This window comes from Ovis aries, chromosome 2 (genome assembly GCF_016772045.2).
Source record: "Ovis aries strain OAR_USU_Benz2616 breed Rambouillet chromosome 2, ARS-UI_Ramb_v3.0, whole genome shotgun sequence".
NCBI lineage: Eukaryota > Metazoa > Chordata > Mammalia > Artiodactyla > Bovidae > Ovis > Ovis aries.
Window position 1 is genome coordinate 104,192,179 of NC_056055.1, and position 20,761 is coordinate 104,212,939.

The window sequence follows — 20,761 nt, forward strand, 5'->3', positions numbered from 1 at the left end:
GGCTTAGATCTTTTTGTGTGAGCTGTAATTGTTGATCTTGTAAATTCATGCTTTTTAGTGCTGGCAGTGGGATTGTTTTTGTTTCTGAACAGTTTCAATAATTCTTTCTTTCAGTAGGGAACTTGCATTGAATTTCAACTTTAGCTATGTTTTTCATCTCAACTGGAATTATAAGACGAACAATTGCCCATTATACTACAGAGGAGTGCTTTGGAATCCCTTTGGTGTCAAAACAAAACAAAAAAATGATCAGTAAGACTAATGTTAAGTAGCTTCCTCTAGGAGTTTTATGATTTCAGGTCTTACCTTCAGATTGTTAATGCATTTTGAGTTGATTTTTATGTATGGCATAAAATAAGGATCCTGTATCATTCTTTTGCATATGACTATGTCCAGTTTTCCCAGTAACGTTTATTGAAGCTATCCTTTGCTTAGGATATATTCTTGACTCCTTTGCTTGCTATGAATTATCTGACCACACATGTGTGAGTTTATTTCTAGGCTCTCGCTCTGTCCTGTTCCATTGACTTATGTGTCTGTTTTTATGCCAATACCATACAATTTTGATTATTATAGCTTTGTAATATAGTTTTAAAAGAAGCTTACTCCTTGGAAAAAAGTTATGACCAACCTGGATAGCATATTTAAAAGCAGAGACATTACTTTGCCAACAAAGGTCCATGTACTCAAGGCTATGGTTTTTCCAGTGGTCATGTACGGGTGTGAGAGTTGGACTGTAAAAAAGGCTCAGCATCGAAGAATTGATGCTTTTGTACTGTGGTGTTGGAGAAGACTCTTGAGAGTCCCTTGGACTGCAAGGAGATCCAACCAGTCCATTCTGAAGGAGATCAGCCTTGGAATTTCTTTGGAGGGAATGATGCTGAAGCTGAAACTCTAGTACTTTGGCCACCTCATGGGAAGAGTTGACTCATTGGAAAAGACTCTGATGCTGGGAGGGACTGGGGGCAGGAGGAGAAGGGGATGACAGAGGATGAGATGGCTGGATGGTATCACCGACTCGATGGACGTGAGTCTGAGTGAACCCTGGGAGATGCTGATGGACAGGGAGGCCTGGAGTGCTGCGATTCATGGGGTTGCAAAGAGTCGGACACGACTGAGTGACTGAACTGAACTGAACTGAATATAGTTTTAAATCAGGACATGTAATGCCTCCAGCTTTTTTGTTTTTATTCAAGAGTGCCTTGGCCATTTAGGGTTTTGGTGGTTTCCACTAAAATTTTAGGATTATTTATTCTATTTCTGTGAAAAATGCCTTTAGAATTTTGAGAGGGTCGCACTGAATCTGTAGATTGCTTTTGGTAGTATGGACATTTCAGCAATATTAATTTTTCCATTCCATGATCATGGAATATCTTTCCATTTATTTATATCTTCTTAAAAGTTTTTAGTGCATGGGTTTTGTTTTAGCTATTTTAAGTCTTTTGACTTGCCATATAAAGTTTAGAATTAACTCATCAACTTCTACAAAAGCTTCCTGAGGTGTTCATCAACATTTGTTGAACTGTAGGTTAATTTGGGGAAAGTTGACATCTTAAGGATTATTACAAATGTTTATTATTTTTGAGCCTGTGCTCACAAAGGGTGATTTGTCTGTAACTTTCTGTGTCTTTGTCTGGTTTTGTTTTCATGGTAATGCTAAACTCATAAAATCAGCTGTGAAACTTTCCTTCTCCTCTGTTTCTTTTTTATAACTATTTTCTAAAAATGGAAGCATAGTCAATTTATAATATTGTTTTAGTTTCAGGTATATCTTCTCTGTTTTTGAAGGAATTTATGTAGGATTGGTATTGTCTCTCCCTTAAATGTATCTAGAATTTCAATCCACAACCATCTTCTGTTTCTCCGTTTGTTTAGGTATTCTTGAATTTTCTCAGTGTTTCATGGTACAGATTTTATGCCTATTTTGTTAAAAATCCCCCTAAGTATTTAATTTTATTTGATGCTATTGTAAATAATATTACTTTTCTCATTCTATTTATTTCTTGCAACTGTATCAGTTCAGTTCAGTTCTGTTCAGTTGCTCAGTTGTGTCTGACTCTTTGTGACCCCATGGACTGCAGCACGCCAGGCCTCCCTGTCCATCACCAACTCCCAGAATTTACTCAAACTCATGTCCGTTGAGTAGGTGATGTCATCCAGCCATTTCATCCTCTGTTGTCCGTCCCCTTCTGCTCCCACCTTCAATCTTTTCCAGCATCAGGGTCTTTTCCAATGAGTCAGTTCTTTGCATCAGGTGGCCAAAGTATTGGAGTTTCAGCTTTAGCACCAATCCTTCCAATGAATATCCAGGACTGAGCTCCTTTAGGATGGACTAGTTGGATCTCCTTGCAGTCCAAGGGACTCTCAAGAGTCTTCTCCAACACCACAGTTCAAAAGCATCAATTCTTCAGTGCTCAGCTTTCTTTATGGTCCAACTCTCACATCCATACATGACTACTGGAAAAACTATAGCTTTGACTAGACAGACCTTTTTTGGCAAAGTAATGCCTCTGCTTTTTAATATGCTGTCTAGGCTGGTCATAATTTTTCTTCCAAGGAGTAAGCATCTTTTAATTTCATGGCTGCAGTCACCATCTGCAGTGATTTTGGAGCCCCCCAAAATAAAGTCAGCCACTATTTCCACTGTTTCCCCATCTATATGCCATGAAGTGATGGGACCAGATGCCATGATCTTTTTTTTCTGAATGTTGAGCTTTAAGCCATCTTTTTCACTCTCTTCTTTCACTTTCATCAAGAGACTCTTTAGTTCTTCTTCAATTTCTGCCATAAGGGTGGTGTCATCTGCATGTCTGAGGTTAGTGATATTTCTCCAGAAATCTTGATTCCAGCTTGTGCTTCATCCAGTCCAGTGTTTCTCATGATGTACTCTGCATAGAAGTTAAATAAGCACAGTGACAATAAATAGCCTTGATGCACTCCTTTCCCAATTTGGAACCAATCTGTTGTTCCATGTCCAGTTCTAACTGTTGCTTCCTGACCTGCTACAGATTTCTCAGGTGGCAGGTCAGGTGGTCTGGTATTCCCATCTCTTTCAGAATTTTCCACAGTTTGCTGTGATGCACACAGTCAAAGGCTTTGGCATAGTCAACAAAGCAGAAGTAGATGTTTTTCTGGAACTCTCTTGCTTTTTTGATGATCCAACAGATGTTGGCAATTTGATCTCTGGTTTCTCCACCTTTTCTAAATCCAGCTTGAACACCTGGAAGTTCATGGTTCATGTACTTTTGAAGCCTGGCTTGGAGTATTTTGAATAGTATGTTACTAGCCTGTGAGATGAGTGTAATTGTGCGGTAGTTTGAACATTCTTTGGCACTGCCTTTCTTTGGGATTGGAATGAAAACTGACCTTTTTCAGTCCTGTGGCCACTGGTGTGCTTTCCAAATATGCTGGCTTATTGAGTGCAGCACTTTCACAGCATCGTCTTTTAGGATTTGCAGCTATATAGAAATAGTTTATTTTTGACATTGCTCTAGTACTCTCTGATCTTGATAAAACTTAATTGTTAATACAAAAAAGTTTTTTGATAGATTCCTTGGGGTTTTTAATTTACACAATCACATCATTGGCGTATACAGATAGTTTTTTCTTCTTTTTTCCTTTTGGCATGCTAGGTATAGGTTTCTTGTAGATATTCTTTATCAACTGTTTTCCTGATTTACTGAGAAATTTAAAAAATCAGTAATAGGTACTGAATTATGTCAGCTGCTTTTTTAGCTTCTGTTGAGATGATCATTTTTCCCTGTTGGTTAGTATGATAAATTACATTGCATTTTTTGATTGTTAAAGGAACTTTCATTTCCTTAGATGAATTTCATTTGGCCATGATTATTGTACTTCTAAAATATATTCCTGAACCTAATGTTTATTAAAAATATTTATTATTTTTGAGCCCATGTTCATATATAGTTTATATGTCTATAGTTTTCTGTGTCTTTGTCTGATTTTGTTATCATGGTAATGCTAAACTCATAAAATCATCTGTGAAACTTCCCTTCTCCTCTGTTTCTTCTTTTGTAACCATTTGTAAAAGTGGAAGTATAGTTAATTCACGATCTTGTTTTCGGTTCAGGTGTATTTCCTCTGTTTTTGAAGGAATTTATGTAGGATTGCTATTGGCTCTTCCTTAAATGTATCTAGAATTTCCCAATGAAGTTATGAGCCTGGAGTTTTATTTCAGATTTTTCCTTTTCTTTTGTGGTTTTGGTAATTTATAGTTTTCAAGATTGCTTCTCAGCTCTGAATTCATCATTCTGAATAGGCTCCATGATAAAGGAATTTCTGTCCTGTTTTTCCTGTGCTGTGAGCATGGTGTTGTTCCAGTAGAGGGCGCTGGGGAGACTTTGTGAGAGGAGTCTCTCTTGCTGTTTCAGTTGTGGCTGGTGGTGGTGGTGTGGATACCTCCAGAGGAGCCTGCCCCACTCACCGCCCAGAACTCAGTTCTGTGACCTTACAGCCTTGGCCTGGTGGTAACTTTTCTGCAGCCCTCTTGGCAAGGAAACCAGATTCAGTCTGAGTGTTAGAGTCCCTGCAGGTGCTCAAAGTCTCCCGTGTGCCTGGATCCCACTGTGCCGTCACACCTCCGGTTTCTGATCACCTGCATTCTGGAAGATAGCCTATTGTTTGCCCAGCATCTCCAGATTAGCTGTAGCCTACCAGCCAGTGAACTGTACTATCCAGTAGCTTAAATGCACCTTCTCCAAGGAGGTTTGAATCCTTCTGAGTCTGTCCTTCTTTAGGTGCCCTCAGTCCACAGATAGCATAGAGTTTCCTTAGATTATATAGTTACTTCTAAAATTATGGTTAATATTCTCTGGGTTAGACTTCTGCTGTCTGACCCATTGTGTGGCTTCCAGCTGCTTGATTGGACCAGACTGCTACACAGGGATTTCTTATAAGCACTATTTGGGTTGAGACTTTAGTGATCTGTGGATGTTGTCCTCATGTCGAGAAGGGTAGGAAACATTGCCATGTATTCAACTGGTATCTTTCCTCCTTCCCTCACTCACCCCACTCCCCTTGTGCTTTAATCTGAGATTTAACTAAAGTGACAGGGAATACCAAGAGTGTGGCGAGTGATATTTCTGTAAGAACTGAAATTTGGTGACCCATGAGCCAGGAACATGGTTTCCTATATCACTGCAATGACCAGCTCAAGCTTAACCCTTCTAGTGTCTTATGGTAGTAAGCAGAGATGTTTGGAATTTCTTAACACATGGTAAACACAGGATATAATAGGATCCTGCTATCTGGCTTCTTAGAGTAGCCTTAAGCTGCTATGGATGAAGTGTCCAAGGCTTGTAGAAAAACCAAGTTTAATATCAGCAACAATTTTGAATTTTAGCTTATATTTTGATTCTCATAGAAAAGGGGGAAAACTGTATTTCTTATAGGTACCACTATAGATAAAAATAATCCAATTGTCTTTTTACTTCCATCTAGTCAAAGAGAAAAGCCCCCACCTCAACTAAACAACCAATCAACCAAACAAAACACCATTAAAACAGAGAAGATTTTCTCCATTGCTGTTAAGGCCTTTGGCATGAATTTAAATTTAGCTTCCCTGGGAATTTTGGGAAAACATTTTTCTTCATTGTTTTTGTAAGCCCTATGAGGCAAAGATATAACTTCCCCAAACAAAGCAGTAGGAAAAGCAACTAACAGTCCTCTGGACGATGCAAATGAATAAAAATTGCCAGAATTATTGCAGAAGTGCTGAAAGCCTTGCTCTGATATTTTATACACTATTCCTAGACTTTAGTAGTTCAGGAAGGCCTGTTTTAGCAATTGCAGCACACTAGAGAAGGAAGTTGGTGGAAAAATGAAATTACATAGGGGTAGTCTCCAATTAGCAATGGATCATTTGCCAGTGGTTGACTTGTAAGTCATTTAGACTGGAAATACCTTCTTCCTTTGTAGAATATACTGTAAATTCTCTGCGTGCATGTGTGCTTAGCTGCTGTAAGATCTATACAGCTTTATAAAAGATGGTTTGAGCTCCTGCCATATGTCAGTAATTGTCCTTTGCTCAAAACTATATTATTTCCCCTTTATTAGAACATGTTAATGGTTATCTATTGCTGTATAACCAATTATCTGCAAATGTAGCAGCTTAAAAGGAAAACCATATATGATCTCATATGTTTTGGGGGGTGGGAGGAGGTTAGGAAATCTGGGTGTAGCTTAGCTGGGTAGTCCTGGATCCAGGTCTCATGAGGCTAGAAGCGAGATGTCAGCTGTGCTGCATCTTCTGAAGGCTCTTCGCGGGGAGGATCTGTGCTACAGCTCGGCAGGCTCAACCTTTTGGGCACCAGGGACTGGTTTTGTGGGAGACAATTTTCCATGGATTGGGGCGGTGGTGGGGTGTGTGGTTTGGGGATGATTCTCATGAGGAGTGTGTAACCTAGATCCCTCACATGAGCAGTTCACCATAGAGTTTGTGCTTCTATGAGAATCTAATGCCACTGCTGATCTGACAGGTGGTGGGGCTTAGGCATTAATGCAAGTGATGGCAGTTGGTTGTAATTACAGACGAGGCTTTGCTTGCTTGCCCACTGCTCACCTCCTGCTATATGGCCTGGTTCTTAGCTGGCCAGGGACCAGTATCCGTCTGTGGCCTGAGGACTGGGGACCCCTCCTCTAGCTCACTGAGGCCTGCCATCAAATGAGCTTGAGAGCAGTCCTTTCCTGGTCAAGCCATCAGATGAGACTGCAGCCCCAGCCAGCATCTTGACTCCAGCTTGTAGGAGACCCTGAACCAGAACTACCCGGTTTTACATTCCCACCTGCAATGAGGCCACTGAATTTAAAATGTACTTGGCATTTGAATGGCGAATTGATTCCTCTTTGGGGGCAGAAATCTGCTTTCTACCGTGATGAATAAAGTGGAGATTTCTTTCTCCTGTGAAGTTAATAGCTGGACAGGTTGAGAAGGTAGGGAGATATATTCTGTTCTCTAGCTGTAGCTTACAGCCTACTTGGCTGGTGTGAAAGGGTGTGTTCTTGGTGTCGTAGGGTAGAACTTTCAGTATATTTTCGTGTTGTGACAATATCTCATGCATGGTGGTTAGAATCCTGGAAAGAGTTATATTTGAAACGATTACAGGTTGAGCAGGCTCTTGTGGGCTAGCTTACCACCATTTATAACAGCATGTTCATGAGAAAATGGGTTCTGTGTCCCAGATGTCCATCTCTTAAACATGCTTTTGAAATGTGACTCATTTTAAAGTTGGGGACTTGCCTGTATTTCATTAGCTCCTCTCCAGCTACTCTCCTCACAGTAGCTTACATTTTGAGCTATCAGCCTTTTGGGAAGATAAAGTGACAGAAAATAGAGATGACTATAATTTACTCCTAGCACTAAGAGCCTGGCAGGCCTATCAAGGCATAATTTTATCCAAAATCAGACTTTCTGTTGGGCCTGCATTGAAGTCCCTTTACGGTTGAGTTTTACTGGGTCACATTCATCTCCTTTTGTAGAATTCTGGAGTCTTAATCAGGTATTTCCAAAATCACTCAATCAGATTTAGTATATGAGAATGTACCAAAATGAGAAATGCTCGTGTTCTGCCTTGTATCTCTCTACTTCCAGCTCATGTCTCTATGGAAGCTGATGGCCTTCCAGCTGGCAGAGACCATCATTTGGGCCCTGGGAGGGCTCAGTAGAAGGCTGCTTGCCTTGGCCACGCACGTGCTTGATATTTTCAAACATGACCCTCGTTTGATTCAGCAATGTTCCAGCCAGTTGTTAGAGAATTCATCCCAGAGTCAACCCATCACTTAAATATCCAAGGGTCTGCTTGAGCACATATTCAAGGAAGGTAGCCCAGTAGGCTCTGCTCTGCCCCCTGTGCTCTCTGTCCCTTCATTAAGTCAGGGGAGCAGGAGCATGTTTGAAGAACCACTCCTGTCCCCACTCAACTTCCCTGAACTAGAGGTTCCGTTTCTGGTCACTCTTTCATGGTAGACAAGTATACACAAACACCATAAAATGACTTTCCGCATCGTTTGTAGAATTGTAGTTGAAGACTTTGTCTGTCATAATTCCTAATGTGGATATGCACTGGGTCATCAGGCATCCCTCAGTCATATGACCAGGCCTGCTCTCTCAGGACAAGGGTCCATCTTCAAAGTGGATGAGCTACTGTGTTATTGCTCTAATAAGAGCTGGATTAAAACTTTTTTTTTTTTCACTGCTTTTGGGAAACCAGTGGAGACCTTCATAGTAAAAGCTTGATTTATCTCTTTTGAGGGAAATATAGAACATTTCCATCAGTTTTAAAACTATGAATGATGAGCTTAATCTCTATTCAGTCAATCTAAAATAGATTTTTAAATAGCCTTTTCTTCTGTTTTAGAGAAAAATTACAAGGATGAGAGAAACAGGATGAGAGACAGGAGGGAGAGGGGGCAAAGAAATAATATATGTATATATTATATTATTTTAACATGTATTTAAGATATATATATATATATATATATATATATATAAAATATAAAATTCCAGAATGGCAAAGTACTACTGATGTACCAGTCTGTTTTCTTCCTTCCCTCCTTCCTTTCTTCCCTTCCTCCCTCCCTCTTTCTTCTTTCCCGTGAAACAAGAAAAGGTAAACCTAGAAATAAGGCTTCCTAGATGGCACATTGGTAAAGAATCTGCCTGCTAACACAGGAGACATGGGTTCGATCCCTGCGTCGGGAAGATCCCGTAAAGGTGGAAATGGCAACCCACTGCAGTCTTCTTGCTTGGAGAATCCCCATGGATAGAGGGAGCTTGGCGGGCTCCACACAGTCCATGGGGTCACAAAGAGTTGGAGATGACTAAACACACACACACACACACACACACACACACACACACACACCTAGAAATACTTCTTATTTTAAGATAAACATTTCAATCCCATCTAAAATTTGTAGTAGTCGATCCTCTTAAAATCCTTGTCCTTTTGAAAGGAGGATAATCAACCTACTGCTTTGGAGAAGGCAGATGGAAACAAGTGGAATCACCTCTGGCATTCGTCCTGAGCCTGGATAAAATGTAAATGGGGCTGAGCTGAGCTGATTTCAGGGGCTGCTTGCTCACCGCTGGCCACTCTTGGATCTCAGGCGTGCCCTCAGCCCTGGGAAGAAGCTCCCGGGCTGCAGAGGTCATCACGGGATAGCAAAGGCTGGGGACATTTAAAATGTCCTTTGTTTCTGTTTTCAAGCAAGTCATGCATCCCATGGAGCAAAATTCAGAAGGTAAAAATAGGGTATTAAAAAAATAAATTGTAGCATATTATGCACGTTTTCTTACCTATTGGTTTCCCCCCCAATTAATGATGCCTCTTGTGGGTTAATTTCATGTCTTAACCTACAGAATTACTTCATTCTTTATAATGGGTGCATATTATTCCACATTATGGACTAGTCTGTGTAAAAGGTTAGTGCCAGTCTCTTTATACACAATCCTGAAACAACTGCCTTTGTACATGAGCAAAATGTATTGTAGGAGCTAATGGGTGATGAATCTGGTTAGCGGTCAGCATTAATGTCGTATCTCCTTATCAATGTTTTATTCCTCTCAGACTATTTTATCTCTTTCTCCTTACCTCTAACATCAGTAATCATTTAATAGATTGAAAATGTATTGATTTCAATGGAAGCCAAATTGACATACATGTTTCTATCCACGACCATTCCTCTTTCTTTCTAATTAAACTCCCAGATTTAGCTGTATCTCCTTCATTTTTAATGTCAAAGGATAGTCGAGAAAAGTTCCCTGTAAGGCTTGTAACAACATACTCCATTTTTTTTTTTTTTTATTAGCAGCTTCCACTTAGAAATGAAGTCCTAATTCGTTTTCCTGAAGCAACAGTCACAGAAAGCAGATTGATCTGGCCTTACCCTGGTGCAGGCTCGCTTGGCGTGCTCAGAGGGGCTTTGCGGGGGAAAGATTGGTGTTGGGCTGAAACAGATTGCAAGGGGAAGCCCGTCCCGCCAGGCTCAGCTGAGCAAAGGGCCCGGACATTAATCACTGTCACGGGGGGTGGCGGTGGGGGTGGGGATAGAGGCGTCACTGGACCAATCCCGCCCATCAGCGGCCTGACCGCAGATGCTGTGCCACCCAGGGGCAATGCGTGTCCTGCTCGAGGCTGCTGCCGGGGCCACGGGAAAGGAGGAAGCCGACCGCTGATTGCTAGGGCGCTTTGCTCCAGACAGGCACGGCCTCTTCTCAGGGTGGTGTGTACAGCTGCGTGTAAGAGCCGATTCAGCAGTCTCAGTGGCAGACACGGAGCATCCTAAGTGATGCTAGACGGTGCTGATGAGATGAGAGCATACCTCTGTGGGGCTCGTGCGTTAATTCCATTCCCAGGACTTGGATGCTCTGTACCACGCTGGTTATTTTCACATGGGGAACTGACACTGCTAAACACAAGCTTAGGGGGCACCAAGTCTCTGAAGGGTAATTTTTTTTAACTTTTTATTTTGTATTGGGGTATAGCCGACTAAACCCACTCCAGTGTTCTTGCCTGGAGAATCCCAGGGACGGGGGAGCCTGGTGGGCTGCCGTCTATGGGGTCGCACAGAGTTGGACACGACTGAAGCGACTTAGCAGCAGCAGCAGCAGCAGCATAGCCGATTAACAAACAAATGCTGTGATAGTTTCAGGTGAGCAGAGAAGGAACTCGTTCTTACATATGCATATATCCATCCTTCCCCAGACTCCCCTCCAGTCCAGCCTGTGGAGGGCAACATTTTAAAAAACAGTACTAAAAAGTATGATCTCTGTGTGATCCTCTATAGATACGTTTGACACCATCTTTGAAATCTAAAGTATGTTTTAGAATCAATAACAAGCATCCCTTAGAAATGATTTTGGCGTACAGCCACATTTTTTAATACAACTGTTTTCAGCACTGTTATTCATGAAGAGGTCACATTCATCAAACTGACATATAGATCTTAACCCTTCAAGTAACCTTATTTTAAATGGAATTTCTCATCTCAAGATTGTGTAATTTGGGTGGTCATTAGGAATTACTTGTGTTAAGAGGGGGCAGCGAGATTTCACAAAAATCAGGTGGAGATTTTTCCATCGGTTAATATCACATGCTCAGCATAGATGCCTAAGTTCACATGGTTCTACATGTGGTAATTAATAACAGTATTACATGAGTGAAATGGAGTTCTAAAAATGCAATGAATGATGACGGAATGCTTTTCCTGGGATAAAGGAGCACGAATCGGAAACTCATGCTTGTCTGAGAGTCGCGGGGTAACAGGATGCATTAGGAGCGGTAGGCAGTGCTGCTAACACAGGAGGTGCATGTAGACATAGCTGGTCTGCAGCCCTAACAAGTGGGGCAGGGTCGTTGCTGGTCAGTGAAGAATGAACAGAAGGCAGGCACCGTCTACCCTATAGTAACACCAATAGCAAACCCAGTGCCTGGCACATAAGCTGTGCTCAGTCATTGTTTTCTGAACTGTAATTTTATTTGGACAGAATATAGATCCTTGTGCCTTGACTTGGTAGAGCAGATATGTCCCCCAAGTCCCTCCATCAGCCTTCCCTCCTCCATCCCCTGCACGCCTGCCTTCCTGGGTCCACAAGCCCCAGAGCCCTGCACATCAGTGGGGGTGGAATAGGGCAGCCATGCTTCTGGGCTGGGTTGGTCCTGAAGGCCCTGAGCATCACCAGTGGCACTCAACATGCAGGGGCCTTGGGTTCAGGGACAGGCAAGAGTTCAAGGTACTCTGGAACCCTGGAAAGAAAAGGATCCTTACATGATCAAGCAGTAAGCAATCCACCCGTTGGTTATTCTCATTTAAGAGAGTTTCTCTCGCTTCTCTTGCTCTTTCTCCTCCTCAAAGAAAACAGAGGAACAGAGTTCAGAGGAAAATGTTTAGATTTGTACAACTTGAAAATCTAGATAAGATCTAGATTTCTTCTTTTATCTTACTGTTCCCCTGCTTAACTGTTTACATTATTACCATTTTCTGATGCCATGACAAAAAAAAACTACTTATGATCATACTTTTAAAATTACTATGTAATATTCCATCTGAGGGCTGTGTCACAGTTTACTTCCTTGTCTCCCTTTTGGTGGGCCAAGTAACGGTTTTTCATTCTTATAAACAGCTCTGCTGTAATTTGTGTTGTTCAGCTGCTCAGTCATGTCTGACTCTTTGTGACCCCATGGACTGTACCCCACCAGGCTCCTGTACCCCATCCTGTCCATGGGATTCTCTAGGCAAGAATACTGGAGTGGGTTGCCATTCCCTTCTCCAGGGGATCTTCCCGACCCAGAGGTCGGACCCATGTCTCCAGCATTGGGAAGTGAGTTCTTTACCACTGAGTCACCAGAGAAGCCCTTGTTTGGAAACCTTTGCCTCAGTTCTGATTATTTCCTAAGGTAGAAATAACTCCCTTGCCACAGATGAGCTTCGTCGCTGCTCAAATGACTGAGAGTAACACAGGACACGGCTTAGTGACTGCGCAACAGCAGCAACAACATAGGATGTGTGTAAGTTGAGTTTTGTGGGGTGAATAATGTGACAGGGTGGTGGGCTGACACCACTGGGTGGTCTGCAGCCCTGAGGCTTTAGTCCAGCCCAGGGATGGTTCTGGGCCCAGCAGTGGGCCTGGACTCCCAACAGTGGCAGCAGTTGCAAGACTCTTCAATTAGCTGGTGTCGCCAAGATGACCTGCCTGGAGAGGCTTGACCCTTTAAGAGAACGTGGGGGCCCACTCTCCAGCGCCCCACTAAATACTTTGCCATTTACCTTATAAATCCATGCCCTCCCCACCCAGAAGATAGAAATTTTAGCTCAACTTGAGCACAGGACATGGCACTAATCACCAGGTAGTTTGTGTCTGTATTTGCATTGTTGCAAGTACATGATTGAAGAGTCTTACTGTATTTTTGTCAAGGAAGGAGACAGTCATAAAGTCTGAAGTGCATTAGACATTCATAAAACAAAACAAGAAACAGCGTCAGTATCATCTTCTAAAGCTTTTGAACATGTTCCTCCGAGCCCAGCACCAGATCCCCTTCAGCATCTCTCCGAGAGTTGACTTTGACCCAGTCTTGCTCTGATTAACCTCCCTGCTCCTCAAGCACTGGGCTTTCAAGATAAATGGAAATCTATTCCTCGTCCTCACACGCCCTTGACTGAGGACACGTCACGGCCATCAGCCCAGGTCGTCCCCCTGGAGTGCGGCGCTTTGGAACGTGCGCCCACAGCGCCCAGCCAGCCAGATGGGAGGCACCCGCCTGCTGGGCCGGGCAGCAGATGTCCTTGTCAGACGGACAGACCCCTCCTGTCTCCTGCTCTGCTGGTGATCAATACTCTCAGTGCCCAGTCAATGAGAGATGGCTCTGTTTAGTCAGTTTGATTGTTTCTGTGGTGAAATGTGCCACCACTTTTGAAAAAAAAAAATTATAAATGCTTTTTAACAAATCTTTTTAATTATAAATGCTCCTCACCCTCCAATCTCATTTGACCTTTAGAATATGTTTCAGCAGTCTCAGGTTCTTTGGCCCCCAAGTACTTGCCTCAACAGAGTGTCAGTGGGAAACTGCCCTTGCTTGATTTTTTACACCTCCCCTGTTCTCTCCTCCTGGAATGGAAAGTAGCACACAGTATCTGTTCTTTTATCCATGAAGCTGTATAGAGTCTGGAGGCTTTCAAAGAGTCTTTTTTAAAAATTGCAATAGGTGATGTAGAAATGAGAAGGAAAATGGCTTCTTTCTTTGTACCATCTTTATGGTTTATTCACTGAGACCAGGAATAGCAGAATGATGTCATCACACGTGCCTTTCCTAAGGAATAAGAGACTCTGTGGGGTGCTAAGTCGAGACAAGATTTTGTGGTCATAGTCAGGGATTGTGAAAGTGTGCTGTGATTGATTAATGATGTCTGCCATGGACATGGACGTGGAGGAGAGGTAAATGTGTGCCTTATATTTGCCAGTCCTGACTCAGATCTTGTGTAAAGCAAAGTCCCCATGTAAATGCTGATACAAGCCTAGCAGTGGTAGGTATTGTGTGCCAGGCACTCTTCTCAGTGCCTTACATATATTAACTCATTTGATTCTCAGAGCAACCCGTGAGGTAGGTACAGATGAGGAAATGGAAGCACAGAGAGGCTGAGTTGCTGAGCCAAGGTCATACAGCCAGACAGCAGGAGAGCCGAGATTCAGGGTCAGACAGTTTTATCGCAGAGTCCAGGTCCTTAGCTCTAGATTCTGCACTCTTTATCCTTGGCTAATGCTGTGTCTTTGCTCTCCAGGGAATTATGTAAGGCTCAGCTGTGGTTCAGAAAAAGATGCAAAATCAAGTTTAGAGCCTTGTTATCTCTGGGCCTCAGGCTTCAGAATGAAAGGTGAGACAGTCCCAGAGAGCCTCTGCAGTGAGGAGGGAGTGGCTCATGAGCTTCCTCCTTCCTCTCTGGGTAGCATTTCCAGTCTTTCCACTTCTGCCTTCTCAGATGGGAGAAGGTGGTTTGGAAGGGAAGAGGAATGGTGTTTAGGGACTGGAACAGAGGAGTTCCTTGGTCTCCAGGCCATCCAACTGGGGAGACTTTCTGAGTGGCCTTTTTCAATGATCATTTATGTATAAGGGACATGTGTGTGTATGTAGAGATACATCAGTGTATCAAATAGTAATCTTTCATAATGGCTAAAGAGGGACTTCTAGTACCTTAGTAGTTTGTTTCCCTTCATTAATTTAGCAGCTATTCATTAAACACCTATGTTGGGTCTTACAATGTGCGGAAACTGTGGGAACAGTGAACCCATATGAACCCTGCCTTCTCAGAGCTTGTAGTCTACTCGCTGAAATAATGACTAAGTGTAAGGCGCAGCTCTGGCTATAGTAGAGGGGCTGAGGGGCTGAGGTGGCCAGACCACATGGGTTTTTGAAGTTGCATTGAAGAGCTCTGATTTCCGCCTATGAGCAGTGGGAAGCCATGGAAAGTGGGGGAGAGGACCAGGGACTTTGTGTTGTATAATCAGTTAAAAGATAATTGTGGTGACACTGGGAAGAGTGAATTGGAGAGGGGATATGCAAGAGCTGCAGGTGCTTGTAGGGGTCCAGGGCAGAGAGGCCGTAAGAGTTGGGACGGGGGTGGTTTGGGTGGTGAAGGGAAGAAGTGGAAGGACTCTAAAGCTGTCTGAAAGGCAGAATTAGCCAGATTTGGTGATGGATTAGGTGTGTGTAGCAAGGGAGAGAGAATGGGCAAGGATGCCTCAAAAGTAGGAGGATGTGGTCCTATTCCCAGGGGTAGGGATGCTGGAAGAGGGTCAGGTTTGGTGAGGAAGGTCATCCTGCATTGGAAGTGCTTTTGAGCTGTCCCCGAGGAGATGCCAAATAAGGCACAGGGTTTATCGAAACCAGGTAGTGTTTTGGCTGGCTATACACATGCCCTGATGGACTGTCCTGGGACACTAAATGGTACAGAAAAATTTTAGAAATCTACAGCTTTGTTGACTTTAAAAAATTCAAACAAACATATTTTCATCTGGGAAGTAAGAATCTAACAATGACAAAAGACAACTGATAGTGATAAATATCTTGCATAATATTCACAGTTATTTTTGTTTTTGTACATTTTTCTGCCAGTCTTTTCCCACAAGCATGCATATTTTTTGTTAGCTGTCATTATAGTCTGCATTCAGTATGTAATAGCATTGTTTTCACTTACTATTATCCCAAATATTTTTTCACATTTCTCTCTCTCTCTCAAATTCTGTGTTTAAAATGTTACATGATATTCCATGCTTGTGATAAATCATGAATGATAATTTTCTAAACTGTTTCTCTATTTTTGGATATTTAGTTGATATAAAGATTTCTTTATTACCAGTAATACACGAGTAAATATTATGCCTACCACCTTTTTTTTTTCTCTTGCATTTTTCTTTAAATTCTCATGAGTGAGATTAGTGGGTTAGCTTTTGAATGGGATTATAGCTCTTTGATATACGTTTTAATACCTCTGACAGGGGCTCTGGGGTCCTAACTATAGAATAGAGCTGTGATTTCCTTGTGGAGCCTCACCACCTTCCTTTGGATTCAGTAACCAACGGTCCTACCATTGTCTGGGTGCTGTCCAAGGTACCACGGCCACCTGTGACCTTACCTCTTGCATCTGCTGGAGGCGCCAGTTAGTGCCTCGAGGCTGTACGGCTTGTAAGCCAGGTTCAGCCTGGTTCCTCCCCTTCACCCAGCCCTGCTGTTCCTCAAATAGTACCACCATTGCTTAGGAACCTGTGGAGGCCCCTGAAATGATGGAATGGAGGAAGGAACTGACTAACCTAGACTGAACCTTATCCGCCTCCAGGTTCTAAAAGACACTGTGGTGCTACGGAGGCTGCCTAGGGGTCTTGTGGGTTTGGATGGGAGTCTGAAGACCTTTTATGATCAGGTGCCTGCCCACCAATCTGTCCTTAGTGCTGCTGCTTCTCAACACATCACCTTTACTGTGCCTGGACTAGTCTCTCCTCTGGCCCTGGACAGTGTCTGGGCTGCATCGACTCCTGGCTCTCACTCGAGCTGCTCCCTCACCCTCTGCTTTTCTAAGTCCTACTCCTCCTTTTAGACTCAACGCTAATTGTAATTTCCCCAGGTTCCTGGCTCCACCTTGCAGCTGCCTGTCCCCCTGCTGCGGACTCTTCCAGCACCTCTAGTCCCCACTCCAGGGCTTAGCACATCATTGTAAGCTTGCTGTCGAAATTTCACCTCTTGAAGATAATTGTACACTCCTCATAAGGGCAAGAATCATGTCAGTCTCCACCCAACTCTGCCAAAGCCCTCAGTACCTAGCTTTAGTGCTGAGCCCTGTGCCAGAGCTCAGTAAATCTAACGTGGCCCATTAGATCAAAATATCCATGCACCATGATGCGGTGTCGAAGTGTTTTCAACGTGAATGTCCATATTCCAGAATTGCTAAGGGTCAAATTAGGCTACTCGGAGATGGGCCATACTCAGATCTTCTCTTACCTGGTTTTGGTTTGGGAGCTATGAGAATAAGTTAAGGCTGGAAAACCATAAGCCAGTCACTTTTAATTTCTAAGTCCTTGATATGCACTCAGGTGGGAGGATGACTGGTGGACGTGATGAGGCTGGATGAAGGGTAGTAAGAAGCAGTGAAATGAAGGTCTGTCTGGCCTTTAAGAAGGCAAGTGTCATTGACCCCTGGAACGGTGCTTGACTTGTGAGATGGTGCTGTCTGCAGTGTTACCCTGTTGTCTTTTTATTATTATTATTCTAACACTGGTGTCTTTATTTCTTTGCTTGCATTGGGTTTTAGTTGCAGCGTATCTTTGTTGTGTCGTGCGGGATCTTTCGTTGTAGTGCACAGACTCTCTAGTTGTGGCACACAGGCTGCATTGCTCCTCAGCTTGTGGGATCTTAGTTCTGCAACCAGGGATCTCACCTGCATCCCCTGCTTGGCAAGGCAAATTCTTAACCACTGGACCACTAAGGAAGTCCCTACCCTGTAGTCTTTACAGCTTCCTTCTGATCATCAGCAGTCCTCAGGGAAAGCCACCACAGTTCACCCTGGAGCCCCACGCTCCCTTTGTTCTCCAGGGCATGTCCTGGCACAGAGGGACCCTCTGGCCGGGAGTCAGGAGCTTCCAGGTCGGCTGGCTTTGCCATCCCCAGCTGCACAGCTCTGCACATACTTGGGCCTGGGAGTGCTCACTGGTGAAATGCCATGCCTGAATGAGGCCATCTCTGGGCTTTTTTGTAACTGAGATTTAAAAAAATAATAATTGAAACTCTCTTAAGAGGGTGAACTTTAGTGCTGTTTCTAACTAAAAATGAGAACTAGGCTCTCTGACACATTTAATGACATGTGTTAGTATCTGTGTAGAACTTTACACTTAACTTGATTTTCTTTCTTTCTTTCTTTTTTTCTAGCCAAACATCATGTCAATGGCAACAGAACAGTTGAACCTTTCCCAGAGGGAACACAGATGGCTCTATTTGGTAAGATATCAATTCTGAAAGAAAACCCAAATTGTGTGCAAAGACTCGTGCCAAATTTCTGAGTTTTAGCAAGTGTCCTCAGGGCTTCAAAATCTGGGCTCTTCTAGATATTTACAAGTTGTTGCAGCCAAAAAATTATCGAGTTCTTAGTATTTCTGGGATCAGAAAAGCTTATTCTATAGAATTTAGTATGCTTTCCTTCCTCACTTTGCAAGTCAAATATCAAACTGTATATTTACTATTCTTATGTCCACACTCTGAATTAACCTGATAATTTAGGAGTTGAGTTTTTCTTCCCTAGGAAAGATTTTTTCCATATACACATATTCATATATATGCGCATGCTCAGTCACTTCAGTCTTGTCCAACTCTTCGCGACCCCATGGACTGTAGCCTGTCAGGCTCCTCTGTCCATGGGATTCTCTAGGCAAGAATATTGGAGTGGGTTGCCATTCCTTTCTCCAGGGGATCTTCCTGAACCTAGGTCTCCTGCATTGCAAACAGATTCTTTTTACTGTCTGAGCCACCGGGGAAGCCTATATGTATTTATACACATACTATACACACATATGTATATGTATAAAAGCTGGGGTTCAAATAGCTTTGAGACGTTATTCCGCAGAGATCAATCTAATTGAACAGTCTCTTTCTCCTCCATTATGAATTGAACATATTCCTGTTTTTTGTTTGTTTGTTTCTCTGGTTCCTTCCCTTTAGCCTTTAGACACATTCTCTGATCTCTTTCATCGTAAAGCCCTCAATTCCCCTGACTTCACACCCCCTCCGTCTCCCCTCTGGTCCTGATGGAAGTCTCCTGCAAGGGCTTTTGATGTAAAATTGCTTTAAGCACTGAAGTGTCTTTGAGCTAGAAATTAGCCTTCTGACAACAGTGTCTCTAAATTAGCATATTCAAATATTTCCCTAATCCCAGAGTTAGTCATCACTGATGATTAACCCAGGAGAGTTATGAAACAGGGACCCACTTCTGCCCAGGTGTTTGTAAATCTTGCTCTGTGTGGGCTGTCACCTTTTAAAATATACTGGTCAGTAATTAGAAGTTATTATGCCCAGAAATTTAAATGGAGTATCTTGTTGTTCAGTCACTAAGTTGTGTCTGACTCTTTTCAACCACATGTGGACTAGAGCACGCCAGGCTCCCCTGTCCTTCACTATCTCCTGGAGTTTGCTCGGATTCACGTCTACTGAGTCAGTGATGCTGTCTAACCATCCTCTGTCACCCCCTTCTCCTTTGGCCTTCAGTCTTCCCAGAAGGGAAGAGTCGGTTCCAGTGAGTCTGCTCTTTGTGCTGGGTAGCCAAAATATTGGAGGTTTAACTTCAGCATCAGTCCTTCCTGTGAATATTCAGGGTTGATTTTCTTTAGGATTGACTGATTTGATCTCCTTGCATTAATTATTACTATAAGATGTGTGCTCACTATTTGATTTGTTAAGTTTCCTCTGAGAAATTGCGTTCAATGATGGCATTTTTACTCAAGTTATAGGCCAAGCTGAGTGTCTGTTAGCAGGGCACAAGAGTCACATAATTGTTCAAAGGGTTCTTTCAGTGTCTTTTAGCTTTGTGAGCCCCCGGAAACTAGGTTCAGAGAAGGCAATGGCACCCCACTCCAGTACTCCTGCCTGGAAAATCTCATGGACGGAGGAGCCTGGTGGGCTGCAGTCCATGGGGTCGCTAAGAGTCGGACACGACTGAGTGACTTCACTTTCACTTTTCACTTTCATGCATTGGAGAAGGAAATGGCAACCCACTCCAGTGTTCTTGCCTTGAGAATCCCAGGGACGGGGGAGCCTGGTGGGCTTCTGTCTATGGGGTCGCACAGAGTCGGACACGACTGAGGCGACTTAGCAGCAGCAGCAGCAGCAGCAACTAGGTTAGAAGCTAGGTTCCATGTCATACTGGGAAGTGTGAAATGAGACTGACTGGCCATAGATTTCCTCCTGTCCTGATAGTTTAGGAAAGACTCTTTCCCAAAGGACTGATAATGTTGTTGGCCACATAACTGAAAGTATCAGTGCATAAAGCTCTGTAGCGAGATTATTATTACTATAAGTTTGTGAAGGTTTGCTTTAGAGTGACTTCCCTAAAAGTCCTAACCCAAGGCCTTCATTGTTTGACGGGGCAAGCAGCTCCCCCTCTCCCAGCCTCAGTTTTCTCAGCTGTGGAATGGGGAGGCTGCTGGGGTGCTCTGAGACACTCCCCTTGGCTTCTGCATCTTCCATACTCCAGGCTGTAGGCTCATCTGGCTGTAGGCTCCCCTGGCTGGGAAGCCCACTGTGAATGGCCAAGGGGTGTGCTTTTAAAAGAAACAAATTGTGTACCTAACCTCTACCAGTGCAGAATTATACAGATGGTAAACCAGAATAACATCCCCTGACATCTGAGGACTTTTGCTTTATTAGAACTGCAGTTTGCCTCTTCCAGGTGCTTAAATGAAAGCCCTGCTTTGGTTAACTGCACGCAAGCATTTGATATTTGTACTTTCGAAACTATCCTCTCTTGATATAGCTTGTCCACCTGGCCTGCGCTGGGGAGTGGATGGGATTTGGGGTGGGGTTCTGTCATTCAGGTTGTTTATAGTTGTCCTGAAAAAGTAAGACTAACTGCAGCTTCCTGACACTTCTTGGGCATTTAGTCCTCACAGTACCTTGTAAAGCTGGTCGGAGTACATAATCCCCTTCTCAGAGAGCTCATATGATTTATCACAAGTCCCTCAGCCAGAGAGATGATGGAGCTCGAATGGGAG

General features: G+C 43.2%; 1 protein-coding gene across 5 annotated transcripts in view; it reads left to right on the forward strand.

The window, feature by feature from the left end:
* The window catches only part of MSRA (methionine sulfoxide reductase A), a 373,287-nt gene that overhangs the window by 145,306 nt on the left and 207,220 nt on the right, over window positions 1-20,761 (forward strand). For 4 of the 5 annotated variants that reach the window (XM_004004443.4, XM_042243545.1, XM_027964611.3 and 1 more), the window contains exon 2: window positions 17,931-17,999. The exons of the other annotated variant lie outside the window; for it this stretch is intronic. In XM_004004443.4, the coding sequence (XP_004004492.2) occupies window positions 17,931-17,999 (69 nt within the window). The remainder of the gene's footprint in view (window positions 1-17,930; window positions 18,000-20,761) is intronic. 5 annotated transcript variants of the gene reach the window in all.